The 22,491-nt window shown below is 34.4% G+C and overlaps 1 protein-coding gene across 11 annotated transcripts in view; it reads left to right on the forward strand.

The window, feature by feature from the left end:
- The window catches only part of EVI5 (ecotropic viral integration site 5), a 197,902-nt gene that overhangs the window by 68,399 nt on the left and 107,012 nt on the right, over window positions 1-22,491 (forward strand). For 8 of the 11 annotated variants that reach the window (XM_036255429.1, XM_036255431.1, XM_036255436.1 and 5 more), the window contains 3 exons: window positions 8,514-8,567; window positions 10,388-10,420; window positions 10,979-11,125. In XM_036255429.1, the coding sequence (XP_036111322.1) occupies window positions 8,514-8,567; window positions 10,388-10,420; window positions 10,979-11,125 (234 nt within the window). Of the gene's footprint in view, window positions 1-8,513; window positions 8,568-10,387; window positions 10,421-10,978; window positions 11,126-20,367; window positions 20,419-22,491 lie in introns of all 11 variants that reach the window. The other 3 variants (XM_036255433.1, XM_036255432.1, XM_036255434.1) reach the window with 3 other exon arrangements.

The following is a 22,491-nucleotide window of genomic DNA, read 5'->3' on the forward strand; positions in this document are numbered from 1 at the left end:
AGAATTCCCTCTTAAAGTATACAGGCACTAATGTTCAATGCCAGTAGCACAGGCATGAAAAGAAAAACATTTCTAAAGATATGAAACTGCCAAATAGTCGTCATTTATACTCACTAACTTGTATTAATTTTTTTGTTTTGAATCTTTTTTTTTAATTTTATTTTTAATTTTATTTTTGTTACAGGCGTTTCTCCTTTTTTACCCCATTGACACCCTCCTGCCCATCCCCTCCGCTCCGTCTCCAGCTTTATTGTCCATGTCCATTTGCTGTGCATACATGCATATAAGTTCTGTGGTTTATCTCTTCCCTCCCCTCACCACCTCCTCTTCTGAGGGTTGTTGGTCTGTACCCTACTTCCATGTTTCTGGGTCTACCCTATTCCTCAGATTATTATGTTCAACAAATTACTTTTTTTTTATCCTCACCTGAGGACATTTTTCCATTTTTTGTTCAGATGGAGTGGGAGGGGAAAAGAGAGAGAGAGAAACATCGACGTGAAAGGGACACATCAAGTGGCTGCCACCCACACAACCCAACCAGGGCCGGGGACAAACTGCAACCGAGGTACATGCTTTAGCAGGAACCAAACCCAGGTTTCTCTGGACCGCAGGCCAATGCTCTAACCGCTGAGCAAAACTGGCCAGGGCCTCACCCCTTTTTCGAAAGTGTTGTTTTTGTTTTTTTAGAGAGAGGAAAGGAGAGAGAAATAGAAACATCGATGTGAGATAGAAACATCGAATCAGGCACAGGAATTGAATCTGGACCTCCCGGGCCATGGGACAACGCTCTATCCACTGAGCCACACCAGCCGGGCTATTTGTTATTTTTATAATAATACTTTCATATGGAGGATCTTACATTTTACTGTGTGAAATATTTTACTAATAGAAACATGTTTAGCAGTATCTTCTTCCAATCTATTGATGTTCCACCTGAGAGGAGGAGGTAAAAAATGTTAAAATTCGCCCTGACCTGTTTGGCTCAGCGGTTGAGTGTCGGCCTGTGGACCAGAGAGGTCCAGGTTCGGTTCCTGGTAGGGGCATGTACTACAAAAAAATAAAATAAAAAAAGTTAAAATTCTAGCTGATATTAGGTTAACCCACAAATCTTTAAAAAAGAAAAACCTTTGACCCCCCCTACTTTATTTAAGACAGACATATAAACTGATAATCTAATATCTGTATTTAAATTTGTTCTTTGGGGCATAGAGGTCTGCAAATGGGAGATAATAGAAATTCTGAGTTACTTTTAGTCAGAAATTAACCTTTTTTTAAAAATTTCAAAAATTAAGAAATATTTCAGATATGTTGAAAACCAGAGAATAATATATAAAAACACTGTGTATCCACTGCCTGCCATAAAAAAAAAAGAAATCATGACACATATCTAAATCATTCAGGAATTATTTTTAGCAATGTGAGGTATTAGTATTGACAATCACATTTATTCAATAGTTAATATATGACAGGTCATCTACATGCATTATCTCCATTCATTCTTAGAATAATATTTTCAAATGTTTCTTACCCCATCTTTTCATGAAGAAATTAAGCATCAGAGAGCTCAAATAATATGCTAATGGTCACATTGCTAGAAAATGGTGCAAATCAAGGACTTGAACTCTGATTTGTATTATTTTAAAGCCCATATATGTTCTTCAGTGTATATACTGTCTGCTTTTCAAGAGAGACTTTAATGTATTGGTAATTTAAGAAGGACTTGGATGCCCATTTTACTGTGGCGTTACAAAATTTTCATTAAAAAACTAGTGGCTGGCCCTGGCTGGTTTGGCTCAGCGGTTAGAGCATTTACCTGCGGTCCTAAGAGACCCGGGTTCGGTTCCCGCTAAGGGCACGTACCTCAGTTGCAGTTTGTCCCCGGCCCTGGTCGGTCATGCGGGTGGCAGCCACTCGATGGGTTCCTTTCACATCGATGTTTCTCTCTCTCTCTCTGTTCCTCTCTCTCCCTCCCACTCTACCTGAACAAAAAAAACAAAACAAAAAAAAAAACTAGTGGCTGAATAATATCTGGTGGGGGGTGCAATCGTATAATTTATTTAATGTCATTCATTTAACAGATATTTATAGTGCCTACTTACATGTCCAAGCTCTGTTCTAGACACTTGAGATATGTTTGTGAAATAGACCAATTCCTGCCCTCATGGAGTTTACATTCTACTACAGAAGTCAGACAATAAACAGAAAAGTAAAATGTACGGTATTTTAGATGACAATACGTGTTAAATAGGAGAATAAAAAATCTTTAGGGATAGAATGCAAAGTAGTAGTGTTTAGATTGAAAACTTGGAGAAATTGGCCAGATAACTTTTGAATACAGACCTGGAGGAAGTGAGGGATCTAGATAATATAGATATCTAGAAGGAGAGCTGAATCTGGTCAGGATTATGCCTGGTGAGGAATAGTAAGGAGGCAGGTCCTTGTGGATAGGATGGTATGAATGATAAGGAAAGTGATAGGAGATAAGATGTTGTACATTGCAGATAATATAGGGTGTTATTGATCTATGAAGACTTTGACTTTTACTCTGTTAAACAGTTGAGAGTTTTTAGTAGATAAGCACAAGATATGACTTAAGTTTTCAGTGTATCTTTCTGGCTCCTGTTTTGAGAGTAGGTTGTTGGGGGCAAGAACAAAGAAGCAGGGAGACTAAGAACAAGGATGGTGAAGTAGTACAGGCAAGAGGTGATGGTGGTTTGGACTGAGGTGGTAAGAAGTGATTGGATTCTGAGTAGATTTTAAAGATAAAGCTGAGAGATTGAATGTGGAGATATGAGAGGGACAGGAACCATTCATTTTGGCTTCAGCAATTACAAAATTGGAGTTCCCATTACCTGAGAGTGTAAGGACTACAGGAAAATCTGATTTGGGGAGGAATATCAGGAGCCTAATTTTGTGTATTTTTAAGTATGAGATGCCTAGGAGATGTTTGGGTAGCTCCTTGAATATTAGAGTTAGAGTTAAGAGAGGATAAGCACAATATAAATCTAAAATAAAGCCATGAGAGTGAATGAGATTACCGGGAATGTCAGTATCACTAAACACTTTTTAACTACTCTCCAGAGAAACGGGGAGATTTTCAATTTAAAGGGCATATAAATTCCTATATGTGTCTTAAAATTTATATTTGTACCCTCTGTAAGGCCAGAAATTCAGAAGTAGATCAAATAGAGAGTTCAAGAATTTGAATCTTAGAGTAAGCAACATTTAAACATTAGGGAAATGAAGATAAAGCAGCAAAGCAGGAGAATTCCAGGGAGGTATAGTGTCCTAGAAGTCAAGAGAAAAGAGTAGATAGTAGTTATGTTGAGTTTTTTGTTTGATTTTCTTTTTTTTTTTAAATATAGAAATAAACACGTGTGCTTTTTAAAAAATAAGCACATTGTTATGGTGATAAGTAGGAAAATTTTATGAGGTGTATGAATAATGGTATAATTGCTAGAGTCAAGAGGGTGTGGGATTTAGTGCATGGGTAAGAGATTTAACTTGGTCTACTAACATAGATAGTTAATCCACAATAACAGGAGAGAAAGTAAAATATATGGGCAAAAATGCAGGTACAATGTAGGATGTGGTTGTGGGAGCTTGTGAAGTTCTCTACTGCTGTAATGTTTTCATGAAATACTAAGCAAGATTATCATCTGATAGTGGGTTAGAGGATTGCTGTTCCTAGAACAGGAGTAAGTATGAAATAGTGATCGAAGAGAGTGGAAGAAGGAATGGATTAAGTAAATATATATTTAATACTAGGACACATTAAGAGTCCAAGTGAATATAGTGATTGTTCATTTAAATAAGCATCATGGTTATATTTTTTGTTGTTCATATTTACCAGCATAGGTCCAGACACAGAGTTGTCAGTATATTGAACCACAGTAGTGGTTTCATCAGACAAGTATACTAACTACTAAGAAAGAGATGGGGAAGGGGGAATAAAAGCAAGGGAGAGTCTATAATGATTGGAAATTAAACTTTGTAAAGAGAGAAGAGAGGACATCAGGGAGTGAAGAATGATGAAAAGTTGATAGGATCACTGAATTGTCCCTATGTGAAGGTGGATTGCTGAACTTGGGTTGTGTCATAAAATAAGTAAGTTGGAAAGAATAGGAGATGACAGTTGAAAAGTGGGTTCTTTGAAATCAAGATTTTCCTATTTTGGAATATTTGTTTCTCACTTTTACATTATTAAAAATATACTTATAGTTAACATCTTATATATATAGTTTTTTGGCACCTTGAATTTCCATAGCCAGTTGTAAAAAGTGGAACTATTGAATTACAAGATATTAGTATTTTTAAGATGTTTAATATGTGCTAAGTGAACTTCCTAAAGAATATTTCCAGAATATATTCTTCCATTTCACTAATACTTTGCCAACATTAAGTATTTCATTATTGCTGTCATTCTCAGTTTCATTTTTTCTTTTCTAATTTGGTAGGTCAAAAAGTCTTTTTTTTAATGTTTTTTAAAATATTTTTAAAAAATATGTATTTATTGCCCTGGCCGGTTTGGCTCAGCGGTTGGAGCGTCAGCCTGCCGTACAGAGAGACCCGGGTTCGGTTCCCGCTAAGGGCACGTGCCTCGGTTGCGGTTTGTCCCCGGCCCTGGTTGGTCATGCGGGTGGCGGCCACTCGATGTGTCCCTTCACGTCGATGTTTCTCTCTCTCTCTCTTCCTCTCTCTCCCTCCTGTTCTATCTGAACAAAAAATGGAAAAATGTCCTCGGGTGAGGATAAAAAAAAATATATATATATATATGTATTTATTGATTTTTTAGACAGGGAGAGAGAGATCCATCTGCTACCTCCTGCATGCCTCCTACTGGGGATCGAGTCCACAACCTGGGCATGTGCCCTGACTGGAATGGAACGGAGCCACATCAGTGGGGCAAAATGTTTTTTATTTTTTTTAAGTTTACATGTCTATTGGTGTTTCTCCTTGTGGTTTTCACTTAAAGGTTTAGAAAACATTCTTTTAATTAGTTCCAGAAAATGTGATTAAAAAGAAGGATGCTAAAAAATCATGAGAAATCAGGCAAGTGATAGATTTTGGTCATTAACTTTCTTATGTATCAGCAATAAACATTTCAAAAATATCTTTGAAGAAGTTTCATGTAAAGTAAAAATAAAAGCCTATCTAGAAATAACTTAAATGAAAAATAGGATAGCCCGGCTGGTGTGGTTCAGTGGTTGAGCGTCGGCCCATGCACTGGCTTGATTCTTGATCAGGGCACATGTCCAGGTTGTGGGCCCGATTCCAAGTTGGGGCATGCAGGAGGCGGCCAGTCGATGTCCTTTCTCATCGATGTTTCTCTTTCTCCTCTCCCTTGCTCTCTTTCTAAAATCAATAAAGAAAAGAAAAAAAAGAAAAAAAAAGGATAGAAACTAAGAAATAAACACTGTAAAGCTTTGCATACAGGTATTTTATTTTATCATCATTATTTTTTAATCCTCGAGGACATTTTTGCATTTATCTTTAGATAGAACGGGAGGGGGAGGGGAAGGAAGAGAGAGAGAGAGAAACATCTACGTGAGAGAGATACATCAACTGGTTGCCACCCACACGACCCCAACTGGGATCGGGGACAAACTGCAACCAAGGTATGTGCCCTTAGCGGGAATCGAACTGGGGACTCTGTGGTCCACGTGTTGACGCTCTAACTGCTGAGCCAAACTGGCCAGGGCTGCATACAGGTATTTTAAAAAGATGAAGGTAAAGACCTTAGCTGTTGTGGCTCAGTTGATTGAACGTAACCCCTTGGACTGAAAGGTCCCAGTTTGATTCCTGGTCAGGGAACATGCCCAGGTTGCGGGGCTCCATCCCCAGTGGGGGGCATTTAAGCCCATCAGTGTTTCTATCCCTCTCTCCTTTCTTCACTCTCTAAAAAACTCAATAAAAGCTTTTTTTTTTTTTTAAAGAGGTAAAGACAAAAATAACTACTGTTGTATAAACACATGAATTTTCCCATTTCCCACAAAATACACATTAACAAATCTAGTCAAATTTAATTCCTTGGAATATTCCAGAGAAATAAAAAAATCTAAAGAATTGCCCTGGCCATGCCCTGGCCGGTTTGGCTCAGCGGTTAGAGCGTCGGCCTGTGGCCCTGAGAGACCCGGGTTCGGTTCCCGCTAAGGGCATGTACCTCGGTTGCAGTTTGTCCCCGGCCCTGGTAGGTCGTGCGGGTGGCAGCTACTCAGTGTGTTCCTTTCCATCGATGTTTCTCTCTCTCTCTCTGTTCCTCTCTCTCCCTCCCACTCTACCTAAACAAAAAATGGAAAAATGTCCTCGGGTGAGGATAAAAAAAAAAGAATTGCCCTGGCCAGTTTGGCTCAGCAGTTGAGCGTTGGCCTGTGGACCAGAGAGTCCCGGTTTTGGTTCCTGCTAGGGGCATGTACCACAAAAAAACAAACAAACAAAAATCTAAAGAATAATTATAAAAAGACAAAAATAATAAAAAATATTTATGCCTAACTTTAAAAATATGAGTGATGCTCATCACTAACCAAATGTTTGATATATATTAAGCATTATGCTATCTCATTTAATTCTTTTAATATCATTGTAGGTGTTTTTACTCTTATTTTCTAGATGGGGAAATGAAGTCTAAGACATTGAATGACATACACAGGTATTAATTGTAGAGTAAGGATTAGAACCTAAATCTGCCTAACTTCAAAACCCAGTCTCTACTAATTTAGTACACTAGTAGTTAAGATTTGGGGAGGATAAACAAAACAGTATAACAGTGGTGGAAATTAGCTCTACCAGATATTAAAAGGCATTACAAAGCTATACAATTACCAAAATACTGTGATACTAGTCCAAAAAAAAAGACAAACACTTGACATTTAATAGGTAATCATGAAATAGTCTTTATTAATTGATAAAGTCGATTCTAGTTGCCAGTTCATAATGAAGTAAATATTACACAAATGAGGAATTCATGATTTATTTTAAAAGTGGTATTAAGACATTTGGGTAAATGTTTGGTGAATAATCAATTTAGATTTTTATTTATAGCAGAATTTCAAAAGATTTAAAGGGGATGGGAAAGCAAATTCAGGTTAATTTTTAAAAATTTTATTATTTTTAACATTATTTCTATTGTACAATTAATTTTATTCCCTCAATTGTCTGGTTGAACTTAACTTTCTAAATCTGTTAGGATAAACAAAATGTTATAATTTTATTTTGATGAAATATGTTGAGAATATTTTGAGAATCACATTTGTTGCTTTGACTTTCCAGACTTTAACAGCATTTAATTATTGCTTATTTGTGTAGACCACCATGATATTTTTAGTCTGTGATTACATATTTCAAATCATCTAAATATGTTTTAGTGAATAGAATAAGAAAATTCAATTTGCAGAGTACATTTGTCATAATTCTTAATATTTATTTGTTCTAATTTGTAGTCCACTTTATAAAGCACAATAACTCTTAGAGTTTTTTATTTTTTTGGTATGAGACTTTATATTCTATTTTAGTATTTACTGGCAAAATATTAGATTGAATTGACAGAAGAATTTTCTGAGGAAGACATTTTTAGCAGGAATTTAGAGGAAGAGTAGGGTTGGAAGATGGCTGGATTGAGTTGTGGAGCAAACTAGTACAAAAAGGTAAGAGGAGTTTCAAAATTAGAGTGATTACAAAATGGAGGGATAACATTTAGCAGGTTCTAAATTTATAAAGGGGATTAATATGAAATTATATTTGTGTTATATGCAAAAAGATTTTTTAAAACAGAATGTTTAAATTTAATACTTTATGACAGTAATTTGACAGGGTTTTAAGAGTCAGGCATTGAAAAATAGGTAAAGATTTAAAAAATCTGGTTATACCTTTTGAACCAGGAAAAAATGCTAGTAATTTGAGCTTTTAATGTTCTTACATTTAAAACACCTTATGATGAACAGTTCATTTGATGAAAACAGCTTATTATTTATATTTTCAGAATGTAAGAAATTTTGTAACTTGGCATATATAATGCACTATAAATTGAGATTGGTCTACTTTAAAACTGACAATTTAATATATATTCTGTGAGCATGCATTTTTCAGATTTCTTATTTTTTATTTGATAGACATTTGAATACTGTTTATGTAGATAGACTTTTTAGGAGATGAGTTAGAATCTTTTCTATCAAATAGGGATATTAAGACATAAGAAAATGTAGTATTGATTAAGAGTCATTATGTTAGGTACAGAAAAGAAGGGTTATTATGTACTGTAGCACATATTTAAATTCAACTACAGTTGAAATGATAAATGTGGTCATTTTCTTTGCCATCTATTTCTTACTCTGAATCTTAAAAAACTTGACAGGTGATAATATAACCATTTCTTAGACCCTTTTCTTATTTACAAAAGGTGGTACATTTTTAAGGACCATGATTTAGGTTTGGTTTGTTTTGTTTTTCTCTTGCAACCAATGCTTGCAACCAAACCTTTGTTTGTTTGTATGTTTCTTTTTTCTTTCTTTTTTCAGAGGTTACGCACAGAAAATAGACTTTTAAAACAACGCATTGAAACATTAGAAAAAGTAAGTAAATGACTACTTATACATGCTTCTGTTGAATACACAGTATTTTTTTCTATTTTATATTAAGGCTCAAGAAATCCAGCACATGTCTTTGAAGTTGTGGTATTGACTGCTCAGCTTGTCTAGCTTACTACTTAACTAAATAACTTGTTATTAGTAAAAATTGATCACTACTAGTTCTTGAACATTAAAGTTTTAATTTAGGTTATTATTATAGTAACATTTATTTTCTTTACTTACAATCTCTAAAATGTATGTTTTTTAGAGGTAATTTATTTGAGAATCTGTTCTGTATAGTATTTTAAAGATGAGTTTCAAATATTGCCCTGACTTTCTAGTCACATATTAAATGTGGCAATGATTCATACAAGACCTGGCTAGGATTGCTTTAAATTTAATCAAAATGACTGACTGATTTCTTATATCAAAATTCACCATGACTTTTAATACAGGGAAATCATGCTTAAATTTTTGGTTCTTAAAATTATTTTGATACCACTTGGTACCTATTCCTCTTTGTTTCATATAAAATAACCGAGAAAATGTGGAAACATTGCATTCTTTCTTATATTATGCTTTTGATATAATATCTTTTGTAGTCTTGTTTCTAATGCTATAAGAATGTATTGAGTAATAAAAGTAATAGTGTAAGACTTTTGGTTTAAAAAAATCTGAATTTACGAAGTATTTTGGTGTTTTGGGGGTTTTGTGTATTTTGTTTTTTTAAATAACTAAAGGTGAGAGAAAGTAGATTTAAAAGTACTCTTTACAATATTGCCAATTATCTTAAAATCTTCTCTGATAATCTATGGATTGACATTCAAGAAAGCAATAAATAAAAATGGAGTTTGCAAATTTGTCTTTTGTTTGAAAGTATTAATGGTTTTGTATTAAATAGCACTGAACAAGGACCAGGATGTAAATTACATGTCAGTTTTTGTTGTATGATAACTGCAGGTTCAGTACATTAAGTAAAAAATAGTTTTTCTGTATTTCCTTCATCTTATTGACATTGCTGTGATAATAATTCTTTTTGGGTAACTCTGCAATAAGGTTGAACTTAGTTGTTTTTGTTTTAATTATGCACTTTTTTCTTCACTGAATACTCAGTTTATAGTAAAATATACGTCTTAGGTGGTCTTTTATCTTTGAAGTGAGACATTTTCACAGAGAAAGCATTTCCATTTTATTGGACCTTCAGAATGATAAAGATGCTGTTAGGAAAGCACTACGCTTGGATTTTGATTCTAAAAACTAAGACCTATTTTAGATGGTCTATGTGTGTCCACTTAGAATTCTATAAATACGTATGTATCGATTAAAATATGCAACCAAAAAGTTTAATGTTATTGCTAGAGTGTATTATATTGAGCTCATTAATTTCTTGCTTTGTGTCTTTGGAAGTTGGGGTTGCACAAATTGCTGTCACACTTTGCAAGTGGAATTGCTTACTCAAATTCCTTCTCCCTTTCATATAGTGGTTTGACAATATGGCTAACTCTAAAAATAAAGATTTAAAAGTATGCTTTAAAAAAAAGATATTTGCTCGTCACAAATAATGAAAAACCTCTTGGAATTTGTGTTTAGTCTCTTGTGGAAGCACGTGATTTTCTGCAGTCTATTCTTATTTTAATATATATTTTCAAGGTTTAAGAATCAAAACACACTCAGTAAAAATAGTTTTAAAATCTACATGTCTGCTTTAATTACATGAAAAGTAGGTGGAATTTGGGTATGCATTGTTTCTTCTTATCCCTAATTTTATCATCTTTATTTTATTTCTTTCTCTTACATTTCTATCTGAATTTTTCCTTTTGTAGGAAAGTGCTTCCTTGGCAGATAGATTGATACAGGTATAGTGTTTTGTTGTTGTTGTTTTAAGCACTTTCTCTAACTTCTAAGGAAAGTCTTCAATCTAGAAATTTATATTTTAATGCATGCAATTTTACATGCATTTTCCCCAAAGTAATTTTTAGGTGGTATATATGGGTGTAAAATTATTTTTGATAATAGGGTGTTATCTTGGTTTATTAAAATAAGCACCTTTTGCACGTTTTAAAGCTAACCTTATTTTAAAGTATTACAAAATGGCAATCAGTGGATTGTATGAAATTAACTACTTATTCATTAAAATTTTAGTCCTGCATGTACAGTTCAATAATACTGCATGAATTGAATTTTTATTGACTGAAAGAAGAATTGTTCTTAAGATCTTTAGATGAATTTTTTATTTAGTTCCCCAAAATTTGCTGAAGCAATAATGAGCTGCTGGCTAACAATTGCTTAGGCTGTTCTGTTCTCTGAGGTGATTTTTTAAAAAATATGTCAAAGTAAATAACTAAACCTCACAAAGACAGTCTTTCTTGACTCTATCCTAAATTGCTTTACACACACAAAAATTATGTCCTAAGGGACAAGTGACAAGAGCCCAGGAGGCTGAGGAAAACTACCTCATAAAACGGGAACTGGCCACCATCAAACAGCAGAGTGATGAGGCCAGTGCTAAGCTGGAGCAGGCTGAAAATACCATCAGGAAGCTCCAGCACCAACAGCAATGGGTAAGGAGTCTGGGGGTACTTTTTCTCACCTTTCTCATCCCCTTTCCTTTAAACCTTTTTTAAAGCACAACTTCTGTGCTCTTGTTATAAATAATTTGGTTTTCTACTTTCAAGTCTTAGTCATTTTTATGTTCTGTAATATTTAGTGTGGTCTTATTGTGGCCTAAAGACTCCTTGGTCTAACATTATTTTCTGTCTACACAGTTTTGTTAGAAATAGATAATATTTTTATTTCTTTCATTATGTTCTCAGTCATAGAAAATAAGTGATGTATGTCAGACCTGCTTTTCAGGTTTTAGAAATGTTTCATAATGGGTATTTTGCCATGGGTAATTTTTAAATCATAACTTCAGCTAGTTTTTGTTAATGGTGCAGATAAAATATTATTTAGTGTAGAATATATATATATATATATATAATTATCTCACTTAAAGTTTTGGTGATTTATGTCTTATGAAATACTATAGCCTTAACTTTGTACATCAAGACATTAAATTATGGATTAAGGTATATGCTTATATTTTTTTTAAAAGAGAAGTTATCAGAGTAAAAAAGAATGAACTTACAAAGATAATGTTAACTTAGGATAATAAACAGCTATTGATTGTACAGCTGTCCTCAGCTATCTTTTGCCACTTAGACTTCATTTTCCATTGGCAAATTCAGGCTTAGTGTGATCTTAATCAAGAATATGAAAGTTTAAAAGAAAAGTTAACTATTAATCTTTGAAAAGATATTTCTTGTTTCAGTTTTCTGTTTTCAAGTAGGAGTTGGACAGTAACAGGGTAGGCATAAAAAAGTTGTGTTAAACCTAGAACTCTATATGGATCAGGAAGCAAAAACCAGAATAACTTCAAAGTAGACATTACTTTTATTTAGTAAAATTAAGAGACAACATCATCTAGGTACAAAAATCATAACTAGAAACCAAAAAAAAATTGATACTTGAAGAAAATATCAATTAATTATTTTCTATTATATTATGAAAGATGGTTAAGAAAAATGAATAAGAGAGTGGTAAAGAATGCTCAAAAGGGCCCCACCAGTGTGGCTCTGTGGATTGAGTGTCATCCCATGGACTGAGAGGTCTTGGATTGACTCCCGGTGAGGGGCACATGCCCAGGATACAGGCTCCATCTCCAGTAAGGGACGTGAGGGAGGCAACCGATTGATGTTTCTATCTCTCTTTCTCTCTCTAAAAAAATCAATAAAGCCCTGGCTGGTTTGGCGCAGCGGTTAGAGCGTCAACCTGCGGTCCAGAGAGACCTGGGTTCGGTTCCTGCTAAGGGCACGTGCCTTGGTTGCAGTTTGTCCCCGGTCCTGGTTGGTTGTGCGGGTGGCGGCCACTTGATGTGTCCCTTTCACATCGATGTTTCTGTCTCTCTCTCTCCCTCCCTCCCACTCTACCTGAACAAAAAATGGAAAGGTGTCCTCAGGTGAGGATAAAAAAACAAAATCAATAAAAACATATTTTTTAAAAAAAAAGAATACTCAGAAGATAGGAACTCAAATATTTTGTTCTGCCTTTGTATGAAATGCCAATAATACAAAAGCATAGCCCTGACCGGTTTGTCTCAGCAGTAGAGTGTTGGCCCGTGGACCAAAAAGTTGCAGGTTTGAGTTTGGTCAAGCAAGGCCCTGTACCTTGGTTGCAGTTAGTCCCTGACACTGATGGGGGCATGCAGGAGGCAGCCAGTTGATGTGTCTCTCTCACATCAATGCTTCTCTCTCTTTCTCCCTCTCACTTTATCTGAAGATAAATAGAAAAATATCCTCAGGTGAGGATTTAAAAAAATGATATAAAAGCATAAAAATAGAAAAAGCAGAATTGGGGGACAATGTTAGGAATTAAGCTGAACTGAGTTTTATCAGGGTAGTGTGATTTTGTTATAAGTATTATAACATTTAGCACAAGTTAGTCATATACATTAGAATCATGAATCACTAGTTTATTGTATTGTTTTTTAAATATTGAGATTTCTATGTAGAAAATATAGAATGTTGGTTCATAATGAAAAAGTCAAGTGGACAAGCAAAAATGGCCAGAATAAACTGAAGCTTTTGAAAATTAAGTGAAACAAAAAGAATCTTTGTGCTTTTTTTTTTCAAGGACAAGAGAGACCCACAATGTGAGGCTAAGATATAACAAGGAGGAAACAGATCCCTACTTCAATTTTGTTTTCATTTTTTTTTTCTCACTGAAGCATTCTCCTTTGGAATAAACTGTAACACAGACATATAAAGCAGAGATGTACAAAATAGGTGAAGGTAACAGAGCCTTGATTAAATTTACAATTTTAAAGCAAAGTACATATCCCTAGATGTTAAAACAATTTGCAAATGATCATAGAAATATTATTGTCTTTAAAGGATTTTAGAAAATAAGAGATACTAAAGGCTTTAGGGTTGACAGATACAGTAATAGTTAGAGATCTGAAAAGAGGATCAGTGACCTTGATGGTTTATTAAAAATTCTTAGAAGGTCTGGTTTGTGAGCAATTAGAAAGATAACTTTTACTCACTAAAAAGTTTACTTAAGTTTTTTAAGTAAACTTTAAAAAGCCAGTTTACTATGTTTAAGTCATGATGAAGTAACTTTGTTTCTGTAATAAGCAAAAATTATGTCATAAGTGCAATTTTACAAGTTGTTTGGTATGCTCTCATATCTTTCTAGTCAAGTAGGGATAGGTAAAAGTAGTAAACTTAAGTGGTTTTATAGCTGATTAACTATATCCAGAGGCTATTCATGAATGTTGACATAACAGAAGTCATTGCCTCTTAAAGCTGTGCCTCAAGTATTTTTTTTTTTATCCTCACCTGAGGACATTTTTCCATTTTTTGTTCAGATAGAGTGGGAGGAAGAGAGAGAGGAAGAGAGACAGAGAGAGAAACATCGACAGGGACACGTTGAGTGGCTGCCACCTGCACGACCAACCAGGGTTGGGGACAAACCGCAACCGAGGCACGTGCCCTTAGCGGGAACCGAACCTGGGTCTCTCTGGACCGCAGACCAATGCTCTAACCGCTGAGCCAAACTGGCTAGGGCCTGTGCCTCAAGTATTTTAATCTATTATTTCATCTTCATATGTGAGATATGTTTCAGAATTGTATAGAAGAAATATTTCAAAAATGTAGCTAATATATTGGATGATGAATCAGGATCCTAAAATATTAAGCAAGCTATTCAAAATAAGAAACTAAAATAAAAGATTATTTCACAGAAATAAGTAATGCTTTATATGTCAAAGACCTAACGTGATTTGGGAGGATGTGATGTTTGGATAGGCTAGCTTCATTAATGTGCCAGAGTAGAGTAGATGGGTTTTTTTGTTTGTTTGTTTTTATGTTCTTCTACCTAGGAATAAGGTTGTTCACAGAATCTCAGTGAATCTGAAGTGGTCTCAGTTATAAAAGTTAGGAGGAACAGAGGCCAAGTAGACAGTTATATGAGTGTTGTTAATGTAGATAGCATAATAGCTGATGAGGATAATTTTCTACCCTCAGTGAATTTCTAGGAGTGAAGGATGAAGGTGGTCTGCCGGTAACTGTTGGACACAAGATACTAATTGCACTGAGAGGAAAATTGTAAAACGATGAAACAGGTGTACCATGTAAACACTAAACAAAAAAAAGCTAGAGTTTCTGTATTAATGTCAGATAAAGTAGACTTCAAAACAAGGAACAGTTTCAGGAAAAAGAGGGACATTTTGTGATAGTAATAGGGTCACTTCACCAAGAAGATGTAACAATCTAATTTAGAATTGTATGTATTTAGGAATATATGTTTCCAAACATATCTGTTCCTAATAGAGGAGCGTGAAGCTGAACTAATAGAACTGAAAGGTGAAGTGGACAAATCCACAGTTGCAGTTGGAATCTTAATACCCCTTTCTCAGTAATTGATGAAACAAGGAGGTAGAAAATCAATATAGATATAGAAGATCTAGACAGTGTTGTCAACCAACTTGACCTTCTTGGTATTTTTGGAACACTTTACCAGAATACATATTTAGCACAATACTTACTCTTTTTAAACCCACGTGGAACATTTACAAAGATAGGACATATTCTGGGCCATAAAATAAACAAAATTTTCTTAAGTACTTGAAGAAGATACAGAGTCTCTTCTTTGACTCATAACAGCATTCAATTAGAAATTAATAATTTATATCTGGAAATTAAACAACATTTTTATCTATTGTCAAAGAGAAAATTTCAAAGGAAATTAGAATGTATTTTGAATTAAATGAAAATGAAGACACAACTTTATCAAAATTTGTGGGATTACCTAAAGCAGCACTTAGTAGAAAATTTATAGCATTGAATGCTTATATTAGGAAAGGAAATAAGTTTCAAACCAATCATCTAAGCTTTTACGTTAAGAAACTAGACGTATAAGAGCAAATTCAACCTAGAGCAAATTCAACCTAAAGCAAATAGAAGGATGAAATAATTAAAAGAGTAAAAATCAATGAAATTAAAACAATATAAAACAAAAATAGAGAAGATCTTTGAAAAGCGGATTCTTTGAAATGATCAGTGAAGTTAATAAACTTCCATCTAGACTGACTTAAAGAGAGGAGAAATAACCAGTGTCAGGGATGACGACTTATTACATATGCAGCCAAGTTTTCTTGTCTGATATTCTGAATTCGTCTGATTGTTTCCTCATGGTGTCATATTTTCTATAAACTAGATTCAGTTAAACATTTTAAACATTTAGATGATAGATAATGTTATGAACTTTATTTTGCTTTAAATCAGGAAGCACATAATATAGGTTGTTCTTACTAGTGATGCTGAGTTTGATTACCATGCTAACTTTGGTTCCCATAGACTTGTAAAAATATGGTTTCTTCTTTGCAACTATTAAGTAATCTATTGAGAAATATTTTTGTGCCAAGTAAATATCTTGTCCTCTATTCACTGACCTTTTACCTAATAGTTTTAGCATCCACTAATTGGATTTCAAAAATGGTGATTTTTATATTTTCTCATTTTTCCTACACTTACTAGCTAATGCTCCTCTGTAAAGAGACCTTCTTCTTTTTCCCCCTTTAATTTCTTTTACTTATTCACTATGGACTTTTTCATATCACTCCAGATACATGGACTTTTTGTTTGTTTAATGTTTTATATAATTTTTAATGGTTTGATGCTGCTAGTACAATCATATACCATAGGTTTTTTTACAGTAATATATCAGACTTTTCCAAAGCAGTTTTGAAAAGGTAAATTTTATTTTTAATTAATTTTAGGTATAGGTGTTTTTTAGAAAAAAATAAATAAAAACTGAAAAGCATTTCTGCTGTACAATTATTGAATAATTGTCTTGAACAGAGAATTGATTTTATTTTATGCTGGCCCTTGATCATTTTAACGTGGTATTGTTGGTTTTCAAAAATGATTCAGTTGATTTCTTTTTGAATTTAATATTTAGTAAATTATCTATACACTAAATATATGTATACATTAAATTAATATATATATACATACTAGTATTTAGTATACAGTATGTATATTAAATACTAAGTAAATATCAAATTTTAAATTAAGTAAATGTTAAACTAAGCATAAGATAAAACCGAGCATTAAGATTAAGCTATCCCTTTAAGTATTTGCTTTACATGTTCCATGTCAATTTTTCCAGGAAGACTATAGAAGTAGAAAGGATACAATAAATGATCCAATAGTATTTCATCAATAGTATTTCATATCTCTCCTGACTGCCCCTTTTGAATGTTTTATGTTGGACAATTTTTTCTGATGAAGTCGACTGTCTTAGAGTCTTGCTTGATCTATTTAAAAGTTTTTTGTCTACACATGACTGCTTATCATTCAGGTACCCTGAATAAATAGTTAAATAAATAAACTGAATAAGTAAATAAAGAAGGATTGTAATAGTTAAAGCTGCCTAATGCTAAAATGATTACCTTTTGATGTTCTTGGGACCTTTGTACTAGGAAGTGCTTAAGGGGAAGCTAGGCAAGATTTCTTCTGACCTTCCTTTTGTGTCCTATAATTCTAAAAGAAAATATGAAAGAATTATCTGATACATTTAAGAACTAAAGATTTGATATGAGAAATAAAAACTGTTCTTAGATTAAACTCATGAATAAACTTTATTAAACTAAAATCTACCTGTTTGCCAGTGGAAGTTGTGAAATGTTCTAGATAATTCATTTTAGAAAATGTGTTTGTTCAGCAGCATTTGGGAATTGCCCTACACCTGATTTATCTTGTGGTTTTGTTTTTCTTTATGAATATTGAAGTTAATGTTTAACATCTCTTCCTGTGTTGTAATACTGCTTAGCTTTACTTTAGTGATATTTTAAGAAAAGCCATTTAATTTGTAATTGTCAGTCAGTTGACATAAGTCTTTCTAAAAATCCAAAACAGAGTGATGACTTTACAGTCTGAGAGTTTGATAAACTCTTATGCTGTTGATCATTAGGCTCATAAATCTGGACAGAGGTTTTATTCCAAAACTAATTTTGACCTTAGTCTAAGATTAAATGTTTTCCATTCATATGTAATCACCTTTTCTTTTCAACTTTAAATAATAAATGAGGGTTCGCTATAACAGTAGTAACTGTTTTTTGTTTTGTTTTGTTTTGTTTTTTATCTTCACCTGAGGACATTTTTCCATTTTTTATTCAGATAGAGCGGGAGGGAGAGAGAGGATGAGAGAGAGAGAGAGAAACATCGACGCAAAAGGGACACATCGAGTGGCTGCCACCCGCACGACCCAACCAGGGCCGGGGACAAACTGCAACCGAAGTACGTGCCCTTAGTGGGAACCGAACCTGGGTCTCCCTGGACCGCAGGCCGACGCTCTAACCGCTGAGCCAAACTGGCCAGGGTGGTAGTAACTGTTTTAATATATTTTTAGCATTAAAAAAATCTTGCAGCCCTGGCCAGTTTGGCTCAGCGGTTAGAGCATCAGCCTGCGGTCCGGAGAGACTCGGGTTCGGTTCCCGCTAAGGGCACGTACTTCGGTTGCAGTTTGTCCCCGGCCCTGGTTGGTCGTGCGGGTGGCAGCCACTCGATGTGTCCCTTCTGCGTCAATGTTTCTCTCTCTCTCCCTTCCTCTCTCTCCCTCCCACTCTATCTGTACAAAAAATGGAAAAATATCCTCGGGTGAGGATAAAAAAAAAAAATCTTGCAAAAACAAAGTTTTTTTTATAATTTGTATTTATTAAATGGAAAATAGAGAATTCCCTTTATAAAATATAAAGTTATATATTCCTCCCTCCAAAAAAAATAAATAAATAAAAAAGAGTATATAAGTAACCAGAAATAAAGTTCCATCATAAAGGATGTATGTAATTTTTCAGATGTTGGGAAGAAATCATTTAAAAATGACGTATCACCTGGCTGGTGTGGCTCAGTGGCTGAGTGTCAACCCATGCACTAAGAGGTTGCAGTTTGTTTTCCTGTCAGGGCTCGATATCCAGTGAGAGGCATGCAGGAGGCAGCCGATTGATGTTTGTCTCTCATTGATGTTTCTATCTCTTCCTTTCCCTTCCTCTCTCTAAAAATAAATAAGAACATTTTTTAAAAATTTAAAATGATGTACCAATTAAAAAAAAAATTTCAGTGTGGCAAATATTTAAATAGCGCATACATATTGCTTCAGAATTTTTAAAAACACTATTTGGATCATGTAGGGAGGATTACAAACATTATATGGAGGTCATATGCTGAGGGGAAGAGCAAGAGACAACTTTTTAGTTAATTTTTTCTGCTGTAATTTTGTCTTGTGGTATAGAAACCTATTCTAGACTACTTGCAATGTGTAATAGTAGTTTTTTCAGAGGCTTTAGATGTGACAGTAGAAATGTACCATATTTCCACAGTATTATAAAATTTTTTTTGAAACAAATGGGTTTTACAGGTTATTTTTTGCAATATTTAATTCCTACTCCCTATGTTTAATATAAAGTATATAATAGAGGGGATTTGTTGTTACTGTTTTTTAAACCAAGAGTTAACTAATTTATACTGTTTGCTCACCTACTATGAAAAGCACAATTTAGTTCTGACAGTACAGTGAGTGGTAAATCAAACTCTCCCTGGCATTACTTTTATAATGTATATAGAGATAGACATTTAAAAAAAGTAATTGCACAATTAATTATTTAATTAGCATTGTGGTAAATGCTACAAAAGGGAACAATACTTGGTTTCATGAAATGTGTGAGTTCCTGAAGAGGCCATACAATTGTCAGGTCTTAAACTTAGTTGCTTAGTGTGTGATTAAATTTAGAGACTATTTGATACATCTGTGTAGACGATCCTTCTTCCAGTTTGGATTTTTAAAATTGATAGTACAAGAAACCTCTTTAAATTCAAATATTTACTGCTCACTGTATCACTCATATATCCTTCTAACATTGAATGTGAGAATTCATTCTTTTGTTTTACTCAGGACACAAGCAAGAAAGATTACGAAAGGCTTTCTAGCTTATCTTTACCTTTGTAACTTTTGCAACACCAGAATAGCATATAGGATTGAAAATCAGAGATTCCACCTACTTAACCTTTTTTTCCCCCGTCAATTTCATTAAAATGGGATTGCTGGTATCACAGGAACATTGAGAGATTCACTGACAAAAGTGAACTTGATGTAAGTATAGGGAAGTCAGTCATTATGTATAGATTTTTAAATAACTGACCCCTTGCTGACTTATCAGCCATCATAATTGTGGCAGTTGTCATTTGGTAAAACTAATTGTATATTTGTCCAGGTTACTAATTTGAATATGAATATACTCTTCTAAGAATTTCTTATTACAAGAACAGTACGTGAGATGTTTACATTTTTTTTAGATGCTCAGTTTTTAAACTTTATAGCATTAATTCTTAGAACAGTACATATAAAAACAACATATCAAGCTCTTTAAAATAATACAGGGATGGGCAAAAATAGGTTTACAGTTCATACGGAAAATAATGCAGTAATTAACAATACAAAAATAAACTCTTTTACATACTTACAACTGTAAACCTACTTTTGCCCATCCCTATATTATTTCGATCCTTATATGGCTTAAAGGCTAAGAAGGTAGGCTCTGTACTTTATATTCCTGATTAACAGAACTGCTGATTGCTATCACATGTACCTCGGTTGCAGGTTTGATCCCCAGCCACTGTCAGAGTTGGGCGGGAGGGAACCAGTAGATGTGTTTCTCTCACATTGATGTTTCTCTCTCTCTCCCCCTTTCTCCCTCCCACTATAGCTGAAAAACAATGGAAAATATCCACAGGCAAGGATACAAAAAGAAGAAGAGGTGAAGGTTAAAATGAACATACAAAGCACTTAGCATTTGTGTGACATATAATACTTACTAGATATCATCATCATCATCAACTTTAGAACCTGTTTTATAAATAATATTTTCCCCTGTGTGGGAAAAACAAACAGGTAGTTTATAGTCCACAGCAGCATCTTTTAACATAGCCACTTTGATGCCAATCCTGCCATTCACTGGTTGTGTGCCCTCTGTGCTACAGTTTGTCCTGTGTATAAGAGAGGGTTGTCAAAACTTAAGTGGGTTGTTGTACTCTAGAATAATGCCTAGTACATAGTAAGTGCTCAATCAGTTATTAGGATTAGTATTAACATTATTCCATTATTATGATTCTACCAGCTTGCTTGGCCAAAAGCATAGATATAGATAGACTGCTAGTAATAAAATACCAGTTTACAGAGTTAAAACTGATAAGGTAAACATTTTTTAAAAAATTCTCACCCGAGGACATTCCCCCATTTATCTTTTGATAGAGTGGGAGGGAGAAACAGAGAAACATCAGTGTGAGAGAGATACATCAACTGGTTGCCTCCCACGCAACCCTGACCAAGGCTGGGGATGAACCTCAACCAAGGTACATGACCTTGACCGGAATCGAACCAGAGACTCATTGGTCCGCGGGCCAAGGCTCTACTGCTGAGCCAAACTGGCCAGGGCAATAGGGTAAATTTTTAGTAAACCAAACATGACAGAAGTATCACAAGGATCACTTTCCTAACAAAATTTAGATCTGCAAAAGTTTCAATGGGGAAAAATTTAAATGGTAGAAATAATGACCGAAAAAGAGAATTCAATTGCAGAAGCTCTAATGGGTCAAATTTGAAATGAACCCAAAACAAACAACAACAATAAAACCCCTGATCAATAAATTTAATTTTATTTGTAAAATCTGCCTTGTATTAATCAGTGTTCACCAGAGAAACAGAACCAATGGGACACATACACACACAGATTTATTGTAAGGAATTGGCTCACACCATTATGAAGGTGAGAGGTCGCACAGTCCGCCATCTGCAAACCAGAGACTTAGGAAAGTCAGTGGTATAATTCCTGTCTTAGTCCAGAGGCCTAAGATCTAGGGAAGCCTATGGTATAAATCCCAGAATCCCAGTCCAAAGGCAGGAGGAGCCCAGTGTACCAACTCAAGCAGGCAGAAAGGAAATGAATTTTACCTTTCTCCTCTTTTTGTTCTATGTAAGCCCTCAACAGATTGGATGATACCCTTTACACTGGGAATGGCAGTCTGGAATCTGAGTCATTTCATAGATTGAGAAGCAATGTTTAATCTGGGCACCCCATGGCCTAGTCAGGTTTACATAAAATTGACCCATCACAAGTCCAGTCCTTATCAACTTGGCACCCATGTGCATCTCCTTAAACTATAGTCTCCACATAAGACAATAACAAAAACAAGGTCATAATTCTGTCTAACATGATACAATTATGCTACATACAACCAAAAATGCACTAACGCCTTCCCCAGAAAAGGAGGTAAAGTCTTTGAGTGATGTTTTCTCTTCTCGATATCCTATAATTTAAATACTAGGGTGTAAAATTAACCATACTTATATAGTACTATGATATAAATTTAATGCATCTTATATCATTACATAAGGAAATAAGAGAAAAGAAAATAGGTAGACAGACAGATAGATATAGATACACACAAACATATTTCATAGCAAGATTACCATCCTTGTTTCTGTAACAAGTCACACAGTGGTAGTTAGTATTTATGACTGACTACTTTTTTCCACTACCCACTCTGTATTTCCTTTGCCTTCAACAGGTACCTTAGCTGGTCATGGTTCTTTGCTTGGTGGAGTGACCCAGACCTTCATTTCTGAAGGGTTTGGGTCCTCGATAATCCTTCCTAGATTGTGGTTTGTTGTAATTTTTCATTGACCTTAATCATGGGGCATGATAATACTAAGAGACACCCTAAAGGATCTCCTATATTCCAGACTTACTCTTCGTAATCTCTATTGTGGAATCGTAGTCCAATTCTTCTTGGTAGTCAGGACCAGCCACCCCAGCCAGCACCATAACTCC

The sequence above is a fragment of the Molossus molossus genome, unplaced genomic scaffold (assembly GCF_014108415.1).
Source record: "Molossus molossus isolate mMolMol1 unplaced genomic scaffold, mMolMol1.p scaffold_m16_p_12, whole genome shotgun sequence".
Lineage (NCBI taxonomy): Eukaryota > Metazoa > Chordata > Mammalia > Chiroptera > Molossidae > Molossus > Molossus molossus.